This window comes from Kogia breviceps, chromosome 2 (assembly GCF_026419965.1).
Source record: "Kogia breviceps isolate mKogBre1 chromosome 2, mKogBre1 haplotype 1, whole genome shotgun sequence".
NCBI lineage: Eukaryota > Metazoa > Chordata > Mammalia > Artiodactyla > Physeteridae > Kogia > Kogia breviceps.
Window position 1 is genome coordinate 65,589,604 of NC_081311.1, and position 26,621 is coordinate 65,616,224.

At 37.8% G+C, this 26,621-nt stretch overlaps 1 protein-coding gene across 3 annotated transcripts in view; it reads left to right on the forward strand.

Moving 5' to 3' along the window:
* The window catches only part of CTNNA3 (catenin alpha 3), a 1,725,986-nt gene that overhangs the window by 96,735 nt on the left and 1,602,630 nt on the right, over positions 1-26,621 (forward strand). For all 3 annotated transcript variants that reach the window (XM_067025523.1, XM_059054939.2, XM_059054940.2), the window contains one exon: positions 18,821-19,013. In XM_067025523.1, the coding sequence (XP_066881624.1) occupies positions 18,821-19,013 (193 nt within the window). The remainder of the gene's footprint in view (positions 1-18,820; positions 19,014-26,621) is intronic.

Sequence of the window (26,621 nt, forward strand, 5' to 3'; positions counted from 1 at the left end):
TTCAGTCATTCACTTTCATTTTCTGTGTGTGATAACTTACACAGTTGCATCCTTCTGTAATAAATTCCTCCAATGGATCAGAAATAATTTTTTTCTCAGCAGTACATTTTTATGATTGCACCTGTAGGCATCTGTACTTTATCACTTTCAAGATCCAAGTTTGGCAATGCAGTGCAGAAAGTCTATTTATGTAGAATTGTGATGAAAAGAATTTACATCTTTATGTTGTATACTCTCTGAAGGAGATATAAACTGCTAAATCATGCTACAGTCATTATATAATGGAACTGTCTATAATCTTATTTGCCACAAAATATAATTTGCTATGTGTCAGATTCATGTCGAATGTGAGCTAGAAGAATTAATTTAAAATACTTTAAGATAAGAACAATAACAAGCTCCTTATAATGTTATCTCCTATGAGATAGAAGATCTTTTTTGGGGCAAAGTTTCAAATGTATTTTCTGGGGATATGAAAACATATCCCATGTTTTCAAGTGGTGAATATAGAGTTAGATCAATAGTAATAAACATTATTCCTCTGGCTCCAACCTCTACCTCTTATAGGACCTCTTAGCCTTTTCAAGGTTTCCACTTTGATAGTGTTTCACATCTATTTCTGGGAGTCCCTTAGGGATGATTTTTATATACTCTAGAATACTCATTGGGTCAAGTTGAAGAATATCTGCTTAACTTTTTATCAGTCAGCCTAAGCTAGGCTATGCTGTGATAAGACAACTCCCAAATCTCTGAGGCTTAACAAAAGTTCGTTTCCTGCTCAAGCTACATTTTTTCCCCCCATTTCTTAAGGGATGCCTCCCCTTTATTTTATTTTATTTTTTAACATCTTTATTGAAGTGTAATTGCTTTACAATGGTGTGTTAGTTTCTGCTGTATAACAAATTAAATCAGCTATATGTATATATATATATATATATATATATATATATATATATATATATATCCCCATATCCCTTCCCTCTTGCATCTCCCTCCCACCCTCCCTATCCCACCCCTTTACGTGGTCACAAAGCACTGAGCTGAACTCCCTGTGCGATGCAGCTGCTTCCCACTAGCTATCTATTTTACATTTGGTAGTGTATATATGTCAATGCTACTTTTTCAGTTCGTCCAAGCTTACCCTTCCCCCTCCCCATGTCCTCAAGTCCATTCTCTACATCTGCATCTTTATTCCTGTCCTGCCCCTAGGTTCGTCAAAACCATTTTTTTTTTTTTTTAGATTCCATATATATGTGTTAGCATATGGTATTGGTTTTTCTCTTTCTGACTTACTTCACTCTGTATGACAGACTCTAGGTCCATCCACCTCACTACAAATAATTCAGTTTCATTTCTTTTTATGGCTAATATTCCATTGTATATATGTGCAACATCTTCTTTATTCATTCATCTGTCGATGGACACTTAGGTTGCTTCCATGTCCTGGCTATTGTAAATAGAGCTGCAATGAACATTGTGGTACTTGTCTCTTTTTGAATTATGGTTTGCTCAGGGTATATGCCCAGTAGTGGGATTGTCAAAGTACATTTTTAATGTGAGTTGGCTGGGGGGTCTCTGCTTTAATACAGGCACTCAGGGACCCAGGCTAATGTAGATTCCATCCCAATATTTATTTCCACTATGGTTACAACAGGGAAATAGAACATTATGAATCTTGCAAGGGCTCCTAAAATGTCCACCTGGTTATGACATATGTCAGTTCTACTCACATTGCTTTTGTCAGAGAAAGTTATGTGGTCAGTGGGGATGCTAGATGTGTGATCTTGCCCTGTGCCCAGGAGAATGGGAATATTTCTGAAGAGCCATACAAACTATGATCTTTCCATTGTCTCCTTTTTTTTTTTTTTTTTTTGTGGTATGTGGGCCTCTCACTGCTGTGGCCTCTCCCGTTGAGGAGCACAGGCTCTGGACGCGCAGGCTCCGCGGCATGTGGGGTCTTCCCTGACCGGGGCACGAACCCGCGTCCCCTGCATCTGCAGGCAGACTCTCAACCACTGCGCCACCAGCGAAGCCCCCATTGTCTTCTTTTTAAGGGTTCCTTTTTTGTTAACTCTGCATCTAATGACTAGTCACCTTTCCACCCTGATCACAGCTGACTTTATCAGGATGGGCAACTGTCTTATTGACAATTATAGGTTGGCAAGAAGCCTGTGAGGCAAACTGTCATGAGAGCTCTGCCTCTGGGGGATGATGGTGAATTGGTCCAATTGCCATCCTCTCTTTGGGGAATTGACTTTGGGGAGAGTTATGCAGTTACCTACCGTTAAACAGTTATATCATGTGCAAAGCTGAAAGACACACAGAAAGAAATAGAGACATGGAGGAAAGTTCTGTCGGAGCAGTTTTCAAGTTTAGATCCACAAACTCCTGCTGTTGAGGGACAGCAAGATTACCCAGTTACCATGGTTTTAATGGATCTTTCCAATTTCCAAACCACAAACTAGTCTCAGAATAATACTCTAGCCTCTGTGGGGCCTCACAGTTTCCAGTTCCCTTGAGCATGGGCCGTGTAGGCCCGATGCTTGTCTTCCTTATGTCATCTGATTCCCTGGCCTCCTATCTCCTCAGTGGCTGAAAGTTCAAAAGAAGTTCTGTTAGTAGCAGCAAGCCAGGGTTCTTATAATTGTCCTCACTTACTCTTGCTAGAATGGAGATTTTCCTTCAAAGCTTCTCTGCTGCTCTTCTCTTCATCTCCAGTTTTTGGAGTCTCTGAGGTTTGACTCACCAGTGCCCCCAAAGCAGTCTATCCACCATGTTTTTCCATTTTGCCTGGTTGCATCTTGTTGATGTGTGGAAGGTAACTGCCAAAGATACCCATTTTAAGACTAGAAATGGACATGCCAAGTCCCAATGCCTATAAAGCTTCGAATCCTCAAGGTAGCAGAACAGGGCTCCTTCATAAGAGGGGAGAATACCTCTCTTCCTAACTGTGCTTTAGTCTGTCATATGGGTCCCAATGAATCATGTACCTAGAATCACATAAAGTTCCTTATGAGAACAACCCCTTTTGGCTTTTCCTCTAATCTCCTTCCTCTCCTTGTCCAAGTGTCTGGATGGAAACTGTTAATCCTTACTCCTCTCAGCACCATGTTCTTCTTTTCTCCCTGACTCCTATGCAGAACCTCTCTGACATACTGCACTCTCAGCATAATTTCTTTCTCCTCTCTTTTAGCCAAGGGAAAAAAAAATAGATGGCTTGATGCTCAAAGGGTTCATTTCTATAGAGAGATCTGATTGACTTCCAGGTAGCAGGGAGAGGACCTGCTTTGGCTTCTTAGCCTCCTAGAGTATAATTTCCTTTGTTTCTTTCAGAAAATAATTCAAGTTTCATTTGTTTGTGGTTGATTTCTGTCATTTTTATAGGTCATTTTGAATGAGCATGATGCCATTTACTTATATTTCTTTGGTTTTATCTCCAATCTTCTTTTTTTTCATCCTTGCTGTTTTTTCTGTCAATGGAATTTATGTCAATTAATCTTGAAGCTTCCAAGAAAATCTCAAAGACAGTCTGCACACATATAGTGTTCTTGTAGATTATAATCTAATATTGGAGTTTTGACTATAATCTTAACAAGTAACCTTGAAAGTTAGTAAAGTAAATGTCTTTTACATACTTATATGTCCAAGGCTTAATAAGTATAAACATGTTATTTTTGCAGTAGAATGAAGAAATAAACTTAATTCTGCCTCTTTAATGTTTTACAGTTTAAGGTGATTCAGTATAGTTGATTCTAATAAAGTGAATTCTTCAATTTCTGCATTCCTTTATTGCTAGAAAACTGCTCCCATGGGAAAGTTGTTAAGCTATAGTATTCCTTGAGAAACAAACAGTTGAGAAAAAGGAAGCCACTTCTTAAATTAAAATAAAGATAAGAAAATCTGGTTAGCTATTTGATTAAAATGGCACAAGTCCCATGGGAGTGTGTATGGTGAACATACAAGGGACGCCCCCACCACCAGAATGTGGTAGCTTTGAACTTAGCTGTGGGCAGATGTCAGTCTTGGAACATGCTTCATCTCTTCTCAGCTTGCTTCCTAGGCCTTTTATTCTATCAGACTCTGATTTTTTTTTTACTTCAATGTTGTTGCTCTGTTGTTCTGGGTTCTCTGATCACCTCTGATCCACTTCACTTCTGTGAATACTTTTTTTCAACCTTTTCCTCCACAGATTCAGATTGATCCCACAGATATCCACTTCTAGGTTAGCTGTGGAATAAGATCTTTCATTTATTAACTGATTCTGCAGGCAGCTGTTGGCATAGACTGATAAGCCCAGATCCACTTACCATTTTAGTGGAAAAAGCTAGATTGATGGGAGCAATTGTGGTTCAGCTTGCTGAAAGGATAGAAGAGTCCATATCCCCCCAGGTGTGGACATTTTCACTGCCTGTGGTTGATTCTACCCTTCACAGAATCTCGTGGTCTATTTTAGAACATTCAGCTTGTCCCAGGAGATATTGCTGCAGCTTGACAACTCCATGACTCCAGACCAGGGGTTAGCAAACTTCTGTCTCCAGGTCCAGATAGTAAATTGTTTCAGCTTTGACAGCTGTATGGTTACACCATTCAAGATAGCTGTTCTCTTGCTCTCTTTAGATCCCCCTGTTCAACCAGTCCCTGCTTCACTCACATGACTATCCAATTCTCTTAATTATAGGTCTTAATTAGTCCGTGTTAACTGAGAATCCCACCTGACATCAGATCCCCCCCTATAAATTGTAGCCTCCTCCTTCCCTTAGTAGCGACGACTGCTGCCATGTCCTGTACACTGTCTGCTGTAAATGGTGGCGTGTCGCTCCAGGACTCTGTGTGTAAGATCCCTCCGACCAATAAACCATGGATGTCTCTGTCACTGTCTATGGGCTCCTTCTTTAGCCTCGAGGCTGGGCAACTACAAGGCTTGCAGGCCTGTGGGGTCAGCACAACAACGGCCATAGGATCTCTGTTGTAACTATTGGGTTGGCCAAAAAGTGCCTTCGGTTTTTAAGTAAAAAGACACATTTTTCACTTTCAGCAAGAACTGAACAACGTATTCACCCTTTTGTTCCACTACCTTCTGCCATCTTTTAGGCAACTTCATAATTCCATCTTCCCAAAATTTATCTTTGAGCAAAAAACTGTTCCAGGTGCCTTTTATAGTCTTCCAGGGAATTGAAATTTTTTCCATTAAGAAAATTTTGTAAAGACCGAAATAAATGGAAATCCAAAGGTGCAATGTCTGGTGAATACTGTGGATGAATCAGAACTTCCCAGCCAAGCTGTGACAGTTTTTGTGTGACCATCTAAGAAACATGCAGTCTTGCGTTATCCTGATGGAAGATTATGTGTCTTCTGTTGACTAATTCTGGACGGTTTTCGTGGAGTGCTACTTTCAGTTGTTCTACTTGGGAGCAGTACTTGTTGGAATTAATTGTTTGGTTTTCCAGAAGGAGCTCATAATAGAAGACTCCTTTCCAGTCCCACCATATACACAACATCACCTTCTTTGGATGAAGACCGGCCTTTGGTGTGGTTGGTGGTGGTTCATTTTGCTTGACTCACGATCTCTTCCATTCAACACTATTGTACAGTATCCACTTTTTCATTACTGGTCACAATTTGTTTTAAAAATGGAATGTTTTCATTACGTTTGTAGAGAATCGCATAAGGAAATACGGTCAAGAAGGTTTTTTTTGCTTAACTTATGTGGAACCCAAACATCAAAGCAATGAACATAACCAAGCTGGTGCAAATGATTTTCAATGCTTGTTTTGGATATTTTGAGTATGTCTGGTATCTCCCACGTGGTATAACGTTGATTGTTCTCAATTAATGTCTCGATTTGATCGCTGTCAACTGGTCTACCCGACGATGGAGCATCTTCCAGCGAAATATCTCCATCACAAAACTTCGCAAACCACTTTTGACATGTTTGATCATTCACAGCACCTTCTCCATACACTGCATAAATCTTTTATTTTGCGTTTCAGTTGCGTTTTTACCTTTCTTGAAATAATAAAGCATAACAAGCTGAAAATGTTGCCTTTTTTCTTCTATCTTCAGTATTAAAATGGCTACACAATAATTCACCAATTTTGATAAGTCTTTTTAAAAATTCATGCTGATATGACAGCTGTCACATACAATCTAACAAAATTGTTTTGAATGAAGTTAAAGACAACGAAGTGCTACTAGAGCCATCTTACGGAAAAAACCCGAACACACCTTTTGGCCAACCCGATACTTGCTATTGTAGTTTGAAAGAAGCCACAGACAATATATAAACATATGGATGTGGCTGTGTTCCAATAAAACTCTAATTACAGAAACAAGCAAGTGGCAAGATTTGGCTCTTGGTATTTAATTTGCAGATCCCTGCTCCAGACTGACCATTTTCTCTTGGAGATACTCTACTTACACTGGTTAAGGAGGGGTAAGAAATGGGCACTTTCCCACACACAGTTGAGAGGCCTTGTGAGATAAATTGTGGTTTGTGGCTAAGCGCTGTGAGAGACACAGAAGCCTCATTTGGGGGAAGAGGGCTAACTAGGCAACTCAGAAAATTCCTCTTACTGTTGAGATCCTGTTTGCCCAGTGGTTTTTAACCCTGGCTGCACATTAAATTCACCTGGGGGAGCTTTTAAACATCCCAGTGCCCAAGCTACACAGGAAACCAATTAAATGAGAACCTTTGGGAATAGGACCAGGCAGTAATTTTAAAAGCTCCCAGATGATTACAATGTGAGAACTGCTGTGCTGGCAATTATATCAGCCAGTGGTGATCATGGTTCTGCATCTTGGAGCAAGGCTTGCCCCAGAATGGTGTCCCTTCTTTGCCTTTTTAATGGGGTTTGGTGGTGTCTGTCTTGAATAAATTTACAAGGAATTCCCCGGGGGGTGGTGGGTAACCTCCTTCATCAGCTCTGTTTGTAATATGCTCAGTTAGTTCTTCTGGGTCCGAGATGGGCTATTAGTAGCAGCTCTAGGAAAACGACTGCAGCTGAGAGGTCTTGGAGCTACGTTCTGCACCTGTCTTTTATCCAGCAATCTACCACTAGATAGCATTATGGATCCACGTATGAATTAGTTTATGGTGGACACCAGGATTTTGAGTACCCATGGCATGCTTCGTTTTGGTGGTCTCAGCTTAAGGTGGAGGAAGTGGAAATGAGGAAATAAATTCATAATGCACAAGTCTGAAATTCCTATGTGGTGTTACATCACATGAAGAAGTTTACACTTACAATTACCTGTACCAGTGCTTCTCAACCTTAGCTGCAAAAAGGCATCACTTGAGGAAGTTATAAACATCCGGATACCCCCTAGGCTACAGCTAAGGCCGATCAAATCAGAATCTCTGGAGCAGGACACCGTTAACAGTATTTTTGAAAGCCTCCCAGATGATTCTATTGACAGTCACTAGAGTAGGACCTTGCTGCCACCAAAGTTTTGTCCATGGACTGCCACCATAAGGCTCATGTGGGAACTCCTAAAAATGCAGAACCCTGTCCCAGATCCATTGACTCAAAATCTATGGTGTAATAAGATCCCAGGTGATTTGTATCACTTTATAGTTTGAGAGGCTGGTGTAGGAGACTGTAAATCTCAACTTTTAAGCTGCAACCTTGGGTAGCCAGAGTTGAAAACCACTGCCCTATATCTCTAGCTACGTGCTGAGTGGTGCTTAAGTGGTGAAGTCACCAGGAGTTTCGAAACTGATACTCATATCATTGCTCTGCAACTGAGTCCTTGAAGGGGATTCTCAAGAGTGATTGTCTTGTGTGACCAGTGCATTTCTTCTGAAGAAGATCTGCCTCTCCCATACTTCGACTTAGGTCTAGCCACACCCACTCCCTTCCCTCTCCAAGCCTGTGGTTAGTCTCATGCCAGGTGATTTTGTTCCACCCAGAAATGGCTTTGGGACACTAGGAAGCATGGCCTGAGAAATGAGATTTTTCAAGAGCTAGTGCTTCTCCTATAGGGTGTTTGGAACCAGGACACATTTTGTTATAATCTAGGCATAATTTTTATCTCTGGGAAAGCTGCTTAACTTTGTTATAGCTGAGTTTGGATATACTGTTGACCCTTGAACAATGTGGGGGTTACGGGCACAGGCTCTATACACAATTAAAAATCTGCATATAGCTTACAGTTGGTTCTCTGCATCCATGGTTCCTAAGTATCCACAGTTCCTCAGCTGCAGATTCAACCAGCCTCGGATAGTGTAGTACTGTAGTATTTACTATTTAAACAAATCCATGTATAAGTTGATTGCAGTTCAGACTCATGTTGTTTAAGGGTCATCTGTGTGTACATATATATTGTGCATATATATATATGCATATATATATTATTATAGTACTGAGTGCTCTGCAAGTAAAGGGTTAACAAATGTGGTTAGTGATTTTCATGAGTTTTTTCTTTTAGGAAACAATTTGCATTCTCAACCCTGATTTGCAAGATACTGCATTTCTTTTTTTAAATTTAATATCTTTATTGGAGTATAATTGCTTTACAATGGTGTGTTAGTTTCTGCTTTATAACAAAGGGAATCAGTTATATATACACATATGTCCCCATATCTCTTCCCTCTTGCATCTTCCTCCCTCCCACACTCTCTATCCCACCCCTATAGGTGGTCACAAAGCACCGAGCTATGCTCCCTGTGCTATGTGGCTGCTTACTATCTATTTTATGTTTGGTAGTGTATATATGTCCATGCCACTCTCTAACTTTGTCACAGCTTACCCTTCCCCCTCCCCATATCCTCAAGTCCATGCTCTAGTAGGTCTGTGTCTTTATTCCTGTCTTCCCCCTAGGTTCTTCATGACCTTTTTTTTCTTAGATTCCATATATATGTGTTAGCATACGGTATTTGTTTTTCTCTTTCTGACTTACTTCACTCTGTATGACAGACTCTAGCTCCATCCAACTGACTACAAATAACTCGATTTCATTACTTTTTATGGCTGAGTAATATTCCATTGTATATATGTGCCACATCTTCTTTATCCATTCATCCATCAATGGACAATTAAGTTGCTTCCATGTCCTGGCTATTGTAAATAGAGCTGCAATGAACATTTTGGTACATGACTCTTTTTGAATTATGGTTTGCTCAGGGTATATGCCCAGTAGTGGGATTGCTGGGTTGTAGGTAGTTCTATTTGTAGTTTTTTAAGGAACCTCCATATTGTTATCCATAGTGGCTGTATCAATTTACATTCCCACCAACAGTGCAAGAGGGTTCCCTTTTCTCCACATCCTCTCCAGCATTTATTGTTTGTAGATTTTTTCATGATGGCCATTCTGACTGGTGTGAGATGATATCTCATTGTAGTTTTGATTTGCATTACTCTAATGATTAATGATGTTGAGCATTCTTTCATGTGTTTCTTGGTAATCTGTATATCTTCTTTGGAGAAATGCCTATTTAGATCTTCTGCCCATTTTTGGATTAGGTTGTTTGGCTTTTTGTTATTGAGCTGCATGAGCTGCTTGTAAATTTTGGATATTAATACTTTGTCAGTTGCTTCATTTGCAAATATTTTCTCCCATTCTTAGGGTTGTCATTTCATCTTGTTTATGGTTTCCCTTGCTGTGGAAAAGCTTTTAAGTTTCATTAGGCCCCATTTGTTTATTCTTGTTTTTATTTTCATTTCTCTAGGAGGCGGGTCATAAAGGATCTTGCTGTGATTTATGTCAGAGTGTTCTGCCTATGTTTTCCTCTAAGAGTTTGATAGTGTCTGGCCTTTTAGGTCTTTAATCCATTTTGAGTTTATTTTTGTGTACGGTGTTAGGGAGTGTTCTAATTTCATACTTTTACATGTACCTGTCCAGTTTTCCCAGCAGCACTTATTGAAGAGGCTGTCTTTTCTCCACTGCATATTCTTGCCTCCTTTATCAAAGATAAGGTGACCATATGTGCGTGGGTTTATCTCTGGGATTTCTATCCTGTTCCATTGATCTATATTTCTGTTTTTGTGCCAGTACCATACTGCCTTGATTACTGTAGCTTTGTAGTATAGTCTGAAGTCTGGGAGCCTGATTCCTCCAGCTCCCTTTTTCTTTCTCAAGATTGCTTTGGCTATTTGGGGTCTTCTGTGTTTCCATACAAATTGTGAAATATTTTGTACTAGTTCTGTGAACAATGCCAGTGGTAGTTTGATAGGGATTGCATTGAATCTTTAGATTGCTTTGGGTATTATAGTCATTTTCACAGTGCTGTTTCTTCCAATCCAAGAAGAAGGTATATCTCTCCATCTGTTTGTATCATCTTTAATTTCCTTCATCAGTGTCTTATACTTTTCTGCATACAGGTCTATTGTCTCCTTGGGTAGGTTTATTCCTAAATATTTTATTCTTTGGGTTGCAATGGTAAATGGGAGTGTTTTCTTAATTTCACGTTCAAATTTTTCATCATTAGTGTATAGGAATGCTAGAGATTTCTGTGCATTAATTTTGTATCCTGCAACCTTACCAAATTCATTGATTAACACTCATAGTTTTCTGGTGGCATCTTTAGGATTCTCTATGTATAGTATCATGTCATCTGCAACCAGTGACAGTTTTACTTCTTCTTTTCTGATTTGGATTCCTTTTATTTCTTTTTCTTCTCTGATTGCTGTGACTAAAACTTCCAAAATATGTTGAATAATAGTGGTGAGAGTGGGCAAACTTGTCTTGTTCCTGATCTTCGTGGAAATGGTTTCAGTTTTTCACCATTGAGGATGATGTTGGCTGTGGGTTTGTCATATATGGCCTTTATTATACTGAGGAAAGTTCCCTCTATGCCTACTTTCTGGAGGGTTTTTATCATAAATGGATGTTGAATTTTGTAGAAAGCTTTCTCTGCATATATTGAGATGATCATATGGTTTTTCTCCTTCAGTTTGTTAATATGGTGTATCACATTGATTTATTTGCATATATTGAGGAATCCTTGCATTCCTTGGATAAACCCCACTTGATCATGGTGTATGATCCTTTTAATGTGCTGTTGGATTCTCTTTGCTAGCATTTTGTTGAGGATTTTTGCATCTATGTTCATCAGTGATATTGTCCTGTAGTTTTCTTTCTTTGTGACATCTTTGTCTGGTTTTGGTATCAGGGTGATGGTGGCCTCATAGAATGGGTTTGGGAGTGATCCATCCTCTGCTGTATTTTGGAAGTGTTTGAGAAGGATAGGTGTTAGCTCTTCTCTAAATGTTTGATAGAATTTGCCTGTGAAGCCATCTGGTCCTGGCCTTTTGTTTATTGGAAGATTTTTAGTCACAGTTTCAATTTCAGTGCTTGTGATTGGTCTGTTCATATTTTCTGTTTCTTCCTGGTTCAGTCTTGGAAGGTTGTGCATTTCTAAGAATTTGTCCATTTCTTCCAGGTTGTCCATTTTATTGGCATAGAGTGGCTTGTGGTAATCTCTAATAATCTTTTGTATTTCTGCAGTGTCAGTTGTTACATCTCCTTTTTCATTTCTAATTCTATTGATTTGAGTCTTCTCCCTTTGTTTTTTGATGAGTCTGGCTAATGGTTTATCAATTTTATTTATCTTCTAAAAGAACCAGCTTTTACTTTTATTGATCTTTGCTATTGTTTCCTTCATTTCTTTTTCATTTATTTCTGATCTGATCTTTATGATTTCTTTCCTTCTGCTAAAATTGGGGTTTTTTTGTTCTTCTTTCTTTAATTGCTTTAGGTGTAAGTTTAGGTTGTTTATTTGAGATGTTTCTTGTTTCTTAAGGTAGGATTGTATTGCTATAAACTTCCCTCTTAGAACTGCTTTTGCTGCATCCCATAGGTTTTGGGTCATCGTGTTTTCATTGTCATTTGCTTCTAGGTATTTTTGATTTCTTCTTTGAATTCTTCAGTGATCTCTTAGTTATTTAGTAGTGTATTGTTTAGCCTCCATATGTTTGCATTTTTTACAAATTTTTTCCTGTAATTGATATCTAGGTATATAACATTGTGGTCAGAAAAGATACTTGATATGATTTCAGTTTTCTTAAATTTACTAAGACTTGATTTGTGACCCAGGGTATGATCTACCCTGGAAAATGTTCCATGAGCACTTGAGAAAAATGTGTATTCTGTGGTTTTTGCATGGAATATCCTATAAACATCAATTAAGTGCATCTTGTCTAATGTATCATTTAAAGCTTATGTTTTCTTATTTATCTTCATTTTGGATGATCTGTCCATTGGTGAAAGTGGGGTGTTAAAGTCCCCTACTATGATTTTGTTACTGTTGATTTCCCCTTTTATGGCTGTTAGCTTTTGCCTTATGTATTGAGGTGCTCCTATGTTGGGTGCATAAAGATGTACAATTGTTATATTGTCTTCTTGGATTGACCCCTGGATCATTATGTAGTGTCCTTTTTTGTCTCTTGTAATAGTCTTTATTTAAAAATCTATTTTTTTCTGATTTGAGAATTGCTACTCCAGCTTTCTTTTGATTTCCATTTGCATGGAATATCTTTTTCCATCCCCTCACTTTCAGTCTGTATGTGTCCCTAGTTCTGAAGTGGGTCTCTTGTATACAGTGTATATACAGGTTTTGTTTTTGTATCCATATAGCCAGTCTGTGTCTTTTGGTTGGAGCATTTAATCCATTTGCATTTAAGGTAATTATCGATATGTATGTTCCTATGACCATTTTCTTAATTGTTTTGGGTTTGTTATTGTAGGTCATTTCCTTCTCTTGTGTATCTTGCGTAGAGAAGTTCCTTTAGCATTTGTTGTAAAGCTGGTTTGGTGGTTCTGAATTCTCTTAGCTTTTGCTTGTCTGTAAAGGTTTTAATTGCTCCATCAAATCTGAATGAGATCCTTGCTGGGTAATCTTGGTTGTAGGTTTTTCTCCTTCATCAGTTTAAATATGTCCTGCTACTCCCTTCTGGCTTGCAGAGTTTCTGCTGAAAGGTCAGCTGTTAACCTTATGGGAATTCCTTTGTATGTTATTTGTTGCTTTTCCTTTGCTGCTTTTAATATTTTTTCTTTGTGTTTAATTTTTGATAGTTTGATTAGTATGTGTCTTAGCTTGTTTCTCCTTGGATTTATCCTGTATGGTGACTGGGGCTTGTGTTCTGGTGGATGAAGATGGATCTTTTCTTTCTTTTGGGCAGCACCGCATGTGGTGTTGTGTTTTGGGGTGTCTGTGACCTTATTATGATTTTAGGCAGCCTCTCTGCTAATGGGTGGGGTTGTGTTACTGTGTTGCTAGTTGTTTTGCATAGGATGTGCAGCACTGTAGCTTGCTGATCGTTGAGTGGTGCTGGGTCTTAGCGTTGAGATGGAGATCTCTGGGAGAGCTTTCACTGTTTGATATTATGTGGGGCCGGGAGTTCTCTGCTGGACCGATGTCCTGAGCTTGGCTCTCCCACCTCAGAGGCTCAGGCCTGACAGCAGGGTGGAGCACCAAGACCCTGTGAACTACATGGTTCAGAAGAAAAGGGAGAAGAAAAAGAAAGAAAGAAACAAATAATAATATAAAATAAAGTTATTAAAATAAAAATATTATGAAAATTAAAAAATTAAAGTCATAAAAAAAGAAAGGAAGAAAAAAGAGAGCAACCAAACTGATGAACAAATCCACCAATGATAACAAGTGCTAAAAACTATACTAAAAACAAACAAACAAAAAAACAATAAACGGACAGAACCCAGGACAAATGGTAAAAGCAAAGCTATACAGACAAAATCACAGAAAGAAGCATACCCATAGATACTCACAAAAAGAGAAAAAGGAAAAAAAATTTATATAAAAAAAGGAAAAGGGCAATCAAATCAATAAACAAATCTACCAATGATAGTAAGCTCTAAATACTAAATGTAGATAAAGATAAAACCAAAAACAAATTAGATGCAGAAAGCAAGCCCCAAGTCTACAGTTGCTCCCAAAGTCCACCACCTCAATTTTGGAATGATTCCTTGTCTATTCAGGTATTCCAGACATGCAAGCTACATCAAGTTGATTGTGGAGATTTAATCCGCTGCTTCTGAGGCTGGTGGGAGAAATTTCCCTTTCTCTTCTTTGTTTGCACAGCTCCTGGGGTTCAACTTTGGATTTGGCCCTGCCTCTGCATGTAGGGTGCCTGAAGGCATCTGTTTCCTGCCTTTTGGGAAGTCTGAGGTCTTCTGCCAGCGTTCAGTAGGTGTTCTGTAGGAGGTGTTCCACATGTGGATGTATTTGTGGGGAGTAAGGTTATCTCCACGTCTTATTCCTCCACCATCTTGAAGGTCCCCCAGCAACAAAGCTTTTAAAGAGACAATATAAAGAACCTGGAGAGGAGGATGAGAGAGAGAGAGTAGCCCAGATGACCTCTGGGTTTCTGCTTTAGGCTAGAGGTGTCAGTGCCTGAGGTAAGAAACAGATGGAAGAAAGGCAGGTTGGTGGAAGAAGGTTTCCAGTTTGGGTATGCTGTGTGAAGTGCCTATTGCCTATTAAATTGAATATTAACTCTTTCCTTGACTTTGACCACTTTTTGTATTTAAGCTACCACCTACTTCCTAGCCTTATATGTGACCCAGTTTCCTGTTTTTACCCTGTAGTCTGCCAAACTTGACTATCTGCTACTCTCAGACAAAAATAATTTCCATCTCTTCCCCTTTGTACATGGTCCCCTTCACCTGGCTCGCCTTCCCCTCTATCTCTCATGCCAGAAAACCATCTGTCTTTAATGGCTCTTTTTGGAAGCCCTACTTAATCCTTGTGAATGTTTATCATCTCTTCAGCACTTTCTTTTTACTTATAAGTTTAAACAGTTATTCTGCCTTTTATATTGCAGCTAGTTGTGTACTCTTCATATCACCATACTGAAGCTTCCTTATCTTTATTTTCTAAATGGCTAGGATATTGTTTTGAACATGATATGTGCTCAATAAATGTTTATTGGCTTAAAAGGAAATAAGAGAAAATTGGTTTTGGGGGAGTGCTGAATGTTAATCGAAGGATATGCATTTTCTGGGTTCTCAACACTTCAGTCTTTCCCAGTACTTTTGTTAACACAGTGAAAGTTGCTTTTGTAGGAAATAAGGAACAGTTGAAATTATCAATGACTTGAAGAAGGGTCTTTTGGACAACTTAATTTTCAGTATGTTTGGAGGAACTAGGGAAGCACACTTGAATTAGGAAAGATTAGAAAACCCTTTTATTTTTTGGTACTCTAAATTTCAATATATAAATATTATATACCATTAAAATACACCTAGTTTTATGGAATTATACATGTGCAGAATGAATAAAGTAGGGAATTTCTTCTTTTTATATTACTCAAAGTCTCTAATTTAGGACTACTTCAGCGGGGAGCTCATTCTGTATCTATGATGAAGCCTAATACAGATTTATACACTGAAGAAAAGTGAATAAACCCAAGTTCTTTAAGAGATGCACACCTGAAGTCAAAGATTATCCATATTAGAGGGACCCCCTAAGGTCTGATAAAGAGGGAAAGGAATCAGTTGTACACAGTGATAAAAGAAAGATATGGGCTTGGAGCCTACATTAGAATAATCTTTGCTGTAAATTCCAGCTAAAGTTTTTGTGTTCTTTGTAAAAATATAACTGATTTTGTATTGAAAAAAGAAATATAAATTACTTTACAAAATAACTTCAGGGCTAATTTTACTGTTTGCTGGTATTCCTTGAAGAGATGGGAGATTTTTTTCAAATAACATAGGCACCCTCCAGCCCTTGGTGAGAATCATCTACTTTCAGGAGTCACAGTCACCTATGGGAGTTGGTTAGATCCCCATAGGTGATTTGAGGTAAAAAAAAGTTTTAGCTTTCTTTTTTTTCCCTACAGGCTTACCAAGCCATATTTACATTCTGAAATAAAATGAATCATTGAAAGCATCATGACTTTAGTTTAATCAGTATTAAATAACTATTGTATGTTGGGGTATTTAAAAAGAAGACAGGTTAAACTTGAACAAGTTGCAATTGCATTTTTTTGATGGAAGCACAATGTTCTTATACAGTGTTCTTTTCACATTTCTTACTTCTCTGGCATTTATTATAAGGAACGAAGCATTTCTGGAATGCTCATTTTAATTTCAAAGCTCAGGCTATTCTATGGAAAACATTTGGTGCTTGGAGGATCTAAACAATAATAGAGGAATGTTCAGTGGGAAGCGTCATGAATTGTGGCACTTAAAATAAATTCTGAAGGAACATTTTAGACAATGATTCTTATTGTTCGTTTTAGACAAATGTTTTAAACAAGGTGCTATAATTTATCTTAATCTGGGCAAGTATCTTTTAACTCGATATATAAATTAGATTGATAATAGTGAGATATCTGTCTTTTGGAATATGTGAAAACCCATGTAATAAATCAGACTTATTATCATCTTTACGTAATGCATGGTAAAGACACATGGCCCTACTTGACTGCTTGTAAAGCACATAGAATGTGCTTTGTTAATTGACTTCATCACATTTAGCACAGGGGACCCTAAGACCAAGATATGGGTAGACCCAGAGAGAACATCTTTGACAAGGATTCCATGGGGGATGGACTAGAAAACACACATTAAATGGCATCCAATATTTGTGTCATGTTATGCATCTTAAAAAACACTTTATATTATTTAAACTTCATATAATCTTATAGGATAATATGGTTATTCTCATTTTCCAAGAAAGGAAATAAAGGCTTGCTGCAAGGAACTCCAGCCTGGGTTGTGAATATGGGAATAAAGCAAATTAGGATAAAGGAGAGGGTCTTTTGGACAGGGGAAGGGAATAGCAGAGCAGACAAAAACAATTTTCATCCACATATTTCCCCCAGAGCTTGTAAGTTCTTTCTTAGTTCCTGGCTAAGAACTGGGTCCAGATAACCAAATAAACGAATACTTAATGCTCCATTAATAATAAACAAGCAAGGGCTTCCCTGGTGGCACAGTGGTTGAGAGTCCGCCTGCCGATGCAGGGGACACAGGTTCGTGCCCCGGTCCAGGAAGATCCCATGTGCTGTGGAGCGGCTAGGCCCGTGAGCCATGGCTGCTGAGCCTGTGTGTCTGGAGCCTGTGCTCCACAACGAGAGAGGCGACAATAGTGAGAGGCCCACGTACCACAAAAAGAAAAAAATAAAAATAAAAAAAAATAAATAAACAAGCAGAATTTCCAGGGACTGCAGAGCAGGAAGGATTATGTATAGTCCGTTGTCAAAGATGTGGTGCATATTTGTTAAAAGCCGCGGCTATTTGTTGACATGCACCAGCCTAGCTTTCAATAAGAGTTTCAGGTTTTCTATTTTAAATACTGGATGAAAGTTTTTTTTTTTTTTTTTTCTTTCTTCCTCTGCAATAGGGATCTTCCATGTTTGCTTGTGAAAATGTTAACCAAATATTTTTTTATTAGAATTCAAGATTTAATTAAGAAATGGATATTTTTCACAATGTAATTTTGTATAAGGTTTTGTTTCCAAGTATAAGTGCTTAACTTCTATCTCCAAACAAGGCTCTTATCATGAGTGTATTCTTTTTTTTTAAAATAAAATTTTATTTATTTATTTATTTTTGGCTCTGTTGGATCTTCATTGCTGTGAGTGGGCTTTCTCTAGTTGTGGCAAGTGGGGGCTACTCTTCGTTGTGGTGCGCGGGTTTCTCGTTGCAGTGGCTTCCCTTGTTGCGGAGCACAGGCTGTAGGCACGTGGGCTTCAGTAGTTGTGGCTCGTGGGCTCTAGAGTGCAGGCTCAGTAGTTGTGGGGCACAGGCTTAGGTGCTCTGTGGCATGTGGGATCTACCCAGACCAGGGCTTGAACCCATGTCCCCTGCATTGGCAGGCGGATTCTTAATGACTGTACCACCAGGGAAGTCCCATGAGTTTATTCTTATTTTAAACAAATTTACAGAAGTAATACGTGCTCATTATTAACATATTCAGGCAATTGAAAATATAGATATTAAAACGTCCCTCTGTTCAACTACCCCATTCATTAAGCCATTAATATAAGAAATATTTATTGAACAACTACTTTGTGATTGTTCTGAGTGAGGGAGAACAAACCACATTTCCTGTTTTCATGGAGTTTACATTTTAGTATTAGAAGGATGCAATAAACATATATGAACAAATAAAAAATGTCAGGCTCTATAAATTTTCTGAAGAATTATAATGGGCAGTGAGGGGACAGAGTGGGAGAGGGTGGGGGTTGGGGTGGTCAGGGAAAGCCTCTTGATAGGGCACTTTGAGGAGGACCTGATTGCTTGAGAGGCCAACTGATTTGGGGGGAGTGTGGGAGACAGGTAAAAGAGTTTACAAATGGCCAGAATGTAGATCATAGTAAGGATTTGGGTTTTGTCCTTCTGAAGTAACCACTGTTTTACATGTTTCAGAGTGGTTCTGCACCCCCCTCCCCAACATTAATAATCTCTGTTCTTAACCTACATATATTAATGCTTATTGACTTAATTATAATTATTTTTGCCTCCCTCTTAATATAGACTGCTGGCTACAAAGTGATATAAATAATCATTTGCTGTATATATATATCAAATAATATATATGTGTATATTGAGTATTGTGTATTTTGCATTGGTCCAATAGTAAAACTTGATGAGATTCAATCTCTATCCCTCCTTCCTCCCTCCCCTCCTCACTCCCCCCATCCCTCCCTTCCTTCCTGTCTTTAGTCAGGAACTCTGTGGTAGCTGGTAATACTGCTCTTGGTGCCTTGACCTGACTTTTGGGAATGTACCAGTAGTGTTGGGAATGAATCATGTTATTAGGAAATACTTCCTTTTGTTCTGGGCTATGATATCCCAGGGCTGTGTTCCTCTCACAATTTGTCTAATGAGTGACTTGTATTTTTTCCAATTTTAGGTTACTACACTTGTAAATTGTCCCCAGAATCCTTCCAACAGGAAAAAAGGACGTTCAAAAAGAGCCAGAGTCCTTCTAGCTTCTGTGGAGGAAGCAACTTGGAATTTATTAGACAAGGGAGAGAAGATTGCTCAAGAAGCCACAGTTTTAAAGGAAGAGCTTACTGGGGCACTCGAGGAAGTTCGCAAAGAAAGTGAGTACTCTGGTCCTGCTCAGGAGCAAACCGCTCCTGATGTTGGTTACCGAATTAGATTTGAGTGTTGTGTTTTAGTTGACTTGAGTTTAGTTAGTCTTTTGTAGAGCTCTGAGGAGCTAGCTGTTGGAGGCAGAGTGGCTCATTAGGCAGCTTCAAGACTCAGACACCCCTCCTGGTTCTTCCTTTAGTTGTTCAGTTCCCCTCATGCCAAGTTTATCCATAATAAACAAAGAGAAATGTACAATTTTTGTCATAAAATGAGAAGTGACTAATGAAGCTGAAGACATATTTTCCCATACATAAAGTATAAAGTTCCTTGTAAATAGTTGGAGATGGAAGTTTCAGACCTGGCCACCTCAGAGGTATATTTTTTATTTTTCATTATTCTGGAGGTTTAGATTTCCTAAACATAAACATTGTTTTGCATAAACTATGTATAACTCATGTTGCTGCTATGTTAGCATTACATAATGAGGGGAAATGCAGTGGGGAGGGATAAATCAGGAGCTTGGGATGAACATACACACACTACTATGTATAAGGTAGATAACCAACAAAGACCTACTGTATAGCACAGGGAACTCTACTCAATATTCTGTGATAACCTATATAAGAAAAGAATCTAAAAAAGAATGAATATATGCATATGTATAACTGAATCACTTTGCTGTTCACCCGAAACTAACACAACATTGTAAATCAACTACACTCCAAAAAAAAAAAACACACACACAAAAATATTACATAATAAAAGTATATATTTCACCTTTTGATATCTTGAACTATTTAATTATAATGAATGTCTCATTTGAAGGCTATTTTATAAAGAACTGCACAATATTATTTAGTTAATGGAATGATTTTATACATCAGCTTGCTGCTAGGAACTGTTTTGAGAGGATAAGGAAGCAAATTTTCCTGTTCAGGTTTGTAAAAGAGACTACGGGGTGTTCAAATATTTTCCTCTCCCCATCCCAAACATAACTTTAAGAAAATCAGGGGCTTCCCTGGTGGCGCAGTGGTTGAGAATCCGCCTGCCGATGCAGGGGACACGGGTTCGTGCCCCGGTCCGGGAAGATCCCACATGCCGCGGAGCGGCTGGGCCCGTGAGCCATGGCCACTGAGCCTGCGCGTTCAGAGCCTGTGCTCCGCAACGGGAGAGGCCACAACAGTGAGAGGCCCGCATATCACAAAAAAAAAAAAAAAAAAAAAAAAAAAAATCAGGAAATTTTTGCTAATTAAATAATTAAAATGAATATACTAGCCACAATAAACTTTAAGTCAAATACAGGGGAGTTTTTTGCTATAGTTATATATGATTTATATATTAAAGGGATTCTTTGGACAATATATAGAAAGCATAATGCCTAAGATAATTTGAAATAATTCATCATTCCTCCCTGCTCCCAATCACCTCAGACCCACTCTTTCTCCTCTCTTCTCTGCTTTGGTACCATCATCCACTTAGTTACCAAGTCAGTTAGTCGTTTGTATTCTACCCTCTCTTCCAATTGCAAGTTCAACAAATTCTATCTCCTTTTGCTTCTCAGATCTGTTCTCTCATCTCCATTCCTAATGTTGCCTTCTGAATTCTGGATTACTGCCTTAGCCTTGACCTATACCAAAGCCAAACATGTTTTTTAAAAATGAAAATATACTCATTTTACCTCCCTGCTTAAAATCATTTTAGTAACCTTTGAAGGATTAGGGGACTTTCTTTTCTGGATAAAGTTCAAACTTTTAAACCTAGCTACCACAACATTCCATGGTTTGGCTTCTACTATTCTCTCCCTTCTCATTTCCTGATTCTGTTCCCCTCTGAAAGTTTCTTCCAAGTAAGGACTCATAGCATCTTGAATGGTACATGTTGCTTTATGCTTCTGTGCCTGTTACCAGCGATTCACTTCACCTGGATTGCCCTTTTCACTCAGCCAGTGCTTACGTAGCAAAACTCAGCCCAGGTCATCTTTCACAGGAAGTGTTTACTGACACCGTGATGCTGATATAGATGCCCTTCTTCTATGTCCTGACAGACTAGACATCTCTCTTTCATTGCACTTGCCACCCCTCACACCAGACATTGATTATTTTTTCAATAAATGTAGACTCAATTTCTTGCATTTTTTTTTTTTGGCCACACCACGTGGCATGTGGGATCTTTGTTCCCTGAATAGGGATTGAACCCCTGTCCTCTGCAGTGGAAGCGCAGAGTCTTAACCACTGGACAGCCAGGGAAGTCCCTAGACTCAATTTCTTCAAGGTGGCAAGCACCAAGTCTATTTGATTAGCAATGCCTGACATATAACAGACACCTGATAAATATTTATGAAATAGAAAAAGAATCTAAGCATCATTTTATCATTTTATATTATAAACATTTATAATAGTTTTATCTTTGCTTTTATGAAAAATTATCACTCATGGTTCCTTTGCTAAATCTTTGGAAGGAATATGAATCCTATTTGGTACTGCTTCTCTCAGAAAATGTGAACTATTTGACAATATAGTTTCCACAAGTCACGTGGCAATAAATTTGTAAGCCATTGGTCTTTCTTAGAAGGGAACAATAATTATAATAATTGTCAAGAAATGGTATTTGCTTGTTTTAAATAAAGTAATCAACACTTTTAGCTCAATAAAAGTTAATTATTTTAAGGAAAAGTTCTCAAAGAGAAGTCTTTGGATTCTAGGATTATGCAGTGTGTCCTTCACTATGTTCTGTTATAATGTGTGAAATACATATATATGGCATATGCTGTATACACAACAAATACATTTGGTTAAAGATCACCAAGTGCTTTATACTCTGAATCTTTTTGACAAACTGCCAAATTGAACTACTGCCACTAGAGTGTAGGAAGAAAGCAGTGAAATGGCAAGTGGTTCTGGAATTTGGGGAATGGCCAATGCTTATCCTATGGATAGCAGAGATGGTGACAGTAAGAGCACTGTTCTCTAAAACTTGGAAGGAATTTTAGCTCAGTGGTGCAGTTGAAGTATCAGGAGAATGAGTTCTGATCCAAGCAATTCTGTATGATACTAGAAACATATTTAAAAATTTTCTTGCTTTAATTCTTTTTTTTCTTTTCTTTTTTTTTTAAGGGCTTTGTCTAGTGGTATAATGTGAAGGACTAGTAAAGAGCAAATAAGTTTAATGCATTTGAAAAAGTGAAAAATACTGGAAGTAGAGGATATTTTTATCTCTCTCTATATATTGACTTATTTTCAATAAGAAGAATTTTGAGAGTAATTTAGAAATTTTTTTCTAATAAAGACATAGTGTAATTTATATAGCCTTATTATAGGATTCTCTTTTATTCTGTTTTACTGCCTTTAGTGGCTTTAGAGAGTCAAGTGATAAATAAAATGGGCATTTGGTTACCTAAAGAATATGCTTGTGGAAGATAGGTATGGTTAGTATTGGGGGTGGGGGAATGGTGAAAGGAAAGGTGAAACTGTCAAGATCCAGAAAACGTGGTCCACGTAGTGATTATATATGGTCACTCATGGTGTTATACAATGGTTAAGTATTAAATCTGGTATATATTTAAATAGTTTTAGCATATTCACATTATAGTTACCTAGGAATTAGCTAAGAATTGTTTATAATGTCTAGATTATGTATTTTGCCTATAGCATATTTACTACCTTTGTGTAGCCTCTGCTCCCCTACAGCAGACATTGCTTCTAAGTCATACAATTGCTTATACAACATGTATGGTTTTTTAGTGGTTTATTGAGAATGACATATATACAAAAAGTGCATATATTATCATGAACAACTCAATACATTTTCATTGTGAATACACTAATGTAACCTCCACCTAGATCAAGAAATAGAACATTACTAGAACCCTAGAAGCACCCGCTGTGCCACTTACTACTCCCTCACCTCACAAGTACCATTATCCTGGTTATTACATAAGTTAGTTTTTTTTCCCCTCTTTTTGAACTTTGTGTAAGTGGGATCATACAGTATGTAGTCTATTGAGCCTGGCTTCTTTTGCTCAGTGTGTCTTACCATATAGTAGTTCATTTGTTTTCAGTGATGAATAGGTCATAATTATTTATCCACTCTACTGTTGATGGATATTTGAGTTGCTTCCAATTTTTGGCTTTAATATACATTGCTATTATGTATGCATTACTTTTGGTGCATGAATGTAGACATTCCTGTTGGGTTTATATCTAGGAAAGAAATTGCTGCGTCATAAGGTATACACTCAGCTTTAATAGATGGTACCAAGCAATTTTCCAGAGTGGATTTTCCAATTGACACTCTCATCAGTAAGGTATAAGAATTCCAGTGGTTCTATATTCTTGCTCAATTGGTGTTAACAAGTGTCAGTGTTTTAATTTAAAGTGTATGTGGTGGTATCCCATTGTAGTTTTTTTTTCTTTATTTTATTTTTTAATTGAAATATAGTTGATTTGCAGTGTTGTGTTAGGTTCTAGTGTACAGCAAAGTGATTCAGTTATACATATATATATTTTTCATATTCTTTTCCATTATGGTTTATTACAGGATACTGAATATAGTTCCCTGTGCTATATAGTAGGACCTTGTTGTTTATCTGTTTTAGATATAGTAGTTTGTATCTGCTAATCCCAAACTCCTAATTTATCCCTTCCCCACCCTCTTTCTCCTTTGTTAACCATAAGTTTGTTTTCTATATCTGTGAATGTGTTTCTGTTTTGTTAATAAGTTCATTTGTATCATATTTTACATTCCCTATATAAGTGATATCATATGGTATTTGTCTTTCTGACATTTCACTTAGTATGATAATCTCTAGGTCCATCTATATTGCTGAAAATGGCATTATTTCATTCTTTTTTATGGCTGAGCAGTATTCTATTGTATATATATACTACCTCTTCTTTATTCATTCACCTGTTTTTTTTTTAACATCTTTATTTGAGTATAACTATTTTACAATAGTGTGTTAGTTTCTCCTTTACAACAAAGTGAATCAGTTATACATATACATATGTTCCCATATCTCTTCCCTCTTGCATCACCCTCCCTCCCACCCTCCCTATCCCACCCCTCTAGGTGGTTGCAAAGCACAGAGGTGAACTCCCTGTGCTATGCGGCAGCTTCCCACTAGCTATCTAAGTTACATTTGGTAGTGTGTATATGTCCCTGCCACTCTCTCACATCGTCACCGCTTACCCTTCCCCCTCCCCATATCCTCAAGTCCATGCTCTAGTAGGTCTGTGTTTTATTCCTGTCCTACCACTAATCTCTTCATGACATTTTTTTTTCTTAGATTCCATATATGTGTGTTAGCATATGGTATTTGTTTTTCTCCTTCTGACTTACTTCACTCTGTATGACAGACTCGAGGTCTATCCACTCATTACAAATAACTCAGCTTCATTTCTTTTTATGGCTGAGTAATATTCCATTGTATATATGTGCCACATCTTCTTTATCCATTCATCTGTTGATGGACATTTAGGTTGCTTCCATGTCCTGGCTATCGTAAATACAGCTGCAATAAACATTTTGGTACATGAGTCTTTCTGAATTATTGTTTTCTCAGGGTATATGCCCAGTAGTGGGATTGCGGGGTCATATGGTAGTTCTATTTGTAGTTTTTTTTTTTTTTTTGTAGTTTTTCAAGGAACCTCCATACTGTTCTCCATAGTGGCTGTATCAATTTACATTCCCACCAGCAGTGCAAGAGTGTTCCCTTTTCTCCACACCCTCTCCAGCATTTATTGTTTCTAGAGTTTTTGATGATGGCCAATTTGGCCGGTGTGAGATGATATCTCATTGTAGTTTTGATTTGCATTTCTCTAATGATTAATGATGTTGAGCATTCTTTCATGTGTTTGTTGGCAATCTGTATATCTTCTTTGGAGAAATGTCTATTTAGTTCTTCTGCCCATTTTTGGATTGGGTTGTTTGTTTTTTTGTCATTGAGCTGCCTGAGTTGCTTATAAATTTTGGATCTTAATCCTTTGTCAGTTGCTTCATTTGCAAATATTTTCTCCCATTCTGAGGGTTGTCTTTTGGTCTTGTTTATGGTATCCTTTGCTGTGCAAAAGCTTTTAAGTTTCATTAGATCCCATTTGTTTATTTTTGTTTTTATTTCCATTTCTCTAGGAGATGGGTCAAAAAGGATCTTGCTGTGATTTATGTCATAGAGTGTTCTGCCTATGTTTTCCTCTAAGAGTTTGATAGTGTCTGGCCTTACATTTAGGTCTTTAACCCATTTTGAGTTTATTTTTGTGTATGGTGTTAGGGAGTGTTCTAATTTCATACTTTTACAGGTACCTGTCCAGTTTTCCGGGAAGCAGCACTTATTGAAGAGGCTGTCTTTTCTCCACTGCATATTCTTGCCTCCTTTATCAAAGATAAGGTGACCATATGTGCGTGGGTTTATCTCTGGGCTTTCTATCCTGTTCCATTTATCTATATTTCTGTTTTTGTGCCAGTACCATACTGTCTTGATTACTGTGGCCTTGTAGTATAGTCTGAAGTCAGGGAGCCTGATTCCTCCAGCTCCATTTTTCATTCTCAAGATTGCTTTGGCTATTTGGGGTCTTTTGTGTTTCCATACAAATTGTGAAATTTTTTGTTCTAGTTCTGTAAAAAATGCCCGTGGTAATTTGATAGGGATTGCATTGAATCTGTAGATTGCTTTGGGTAATAGAGTCATTTTCACAATGTTGATTCTTCCAATCCAAGAACATGGTATATCTTTCCATCTGTTTGTATCATCTTTAATTTCCTTCATCAGTGTCTTACACTTTTCTGCATACAGGTCTATTGTCTCCTTGGGTAGGTTTATTCCTAAATATTTTATTCTTTGGGTTGCAATGGTAAATGGGAGTGTTTTCTTAATTTCACTCTCAGATTTTTCATCATTAGTGTATAAGAATGCCAGAGATTTCTGTGCATTAATTTTGTATCCTGCTACTTTACCAAATTCATTGATTAGTTCTAGTAGTTTTCTGGTAGCATCCTTAGTATTCTCTATGTATAGTATCATGTCATCTGCAAATAGTGACAGCTTTACTTCTTCTTTTCCTATTTGGATTCCTTTTATTTCTTTTTTTTCTCTGATTGCTGTGTCTAGAACTTCTAAAACTATGTTGAATAAGAGTGGTGAGAGTGGGCAACCTTGTCTTGTTCCTGATCTTAGTGGAAATGGTTTCAGTTTTTCACCATTGAGAACAATGCTGGCTATGGGTTTGTCATATATGGCCTTTACTATGTTGAGGAAAGTTCCCTCTATGCCTACTTTCTGCAGGGTTTTAATCATAAATGGGTGTTGAATTTTGTGAAAAGCTTTCTCTGCATCTATTGAGATGATCATGTGGTTTTTCTCCCTCAGTTTGTTGATACGGTGTATCACTTTGATTGATTTGTGTATATTGAAGAATCCTTGCATTCCTGGAATAAACCCCAGTTGATCATGGTGTATGATCCTTTTAATGTGCTGTTGGATTCTGTTTGCTAGTATTTTGTTGAGGATTTTTGCATCTATGTTCATCAGTGATATTGGCCTGTAGTTTTCTTTCTTTGTGACATCTTTGTCTGGTTTTGGTATCAGGGTGATGGCCTCATAGAATGAGTTTGGGAGTGTTCCT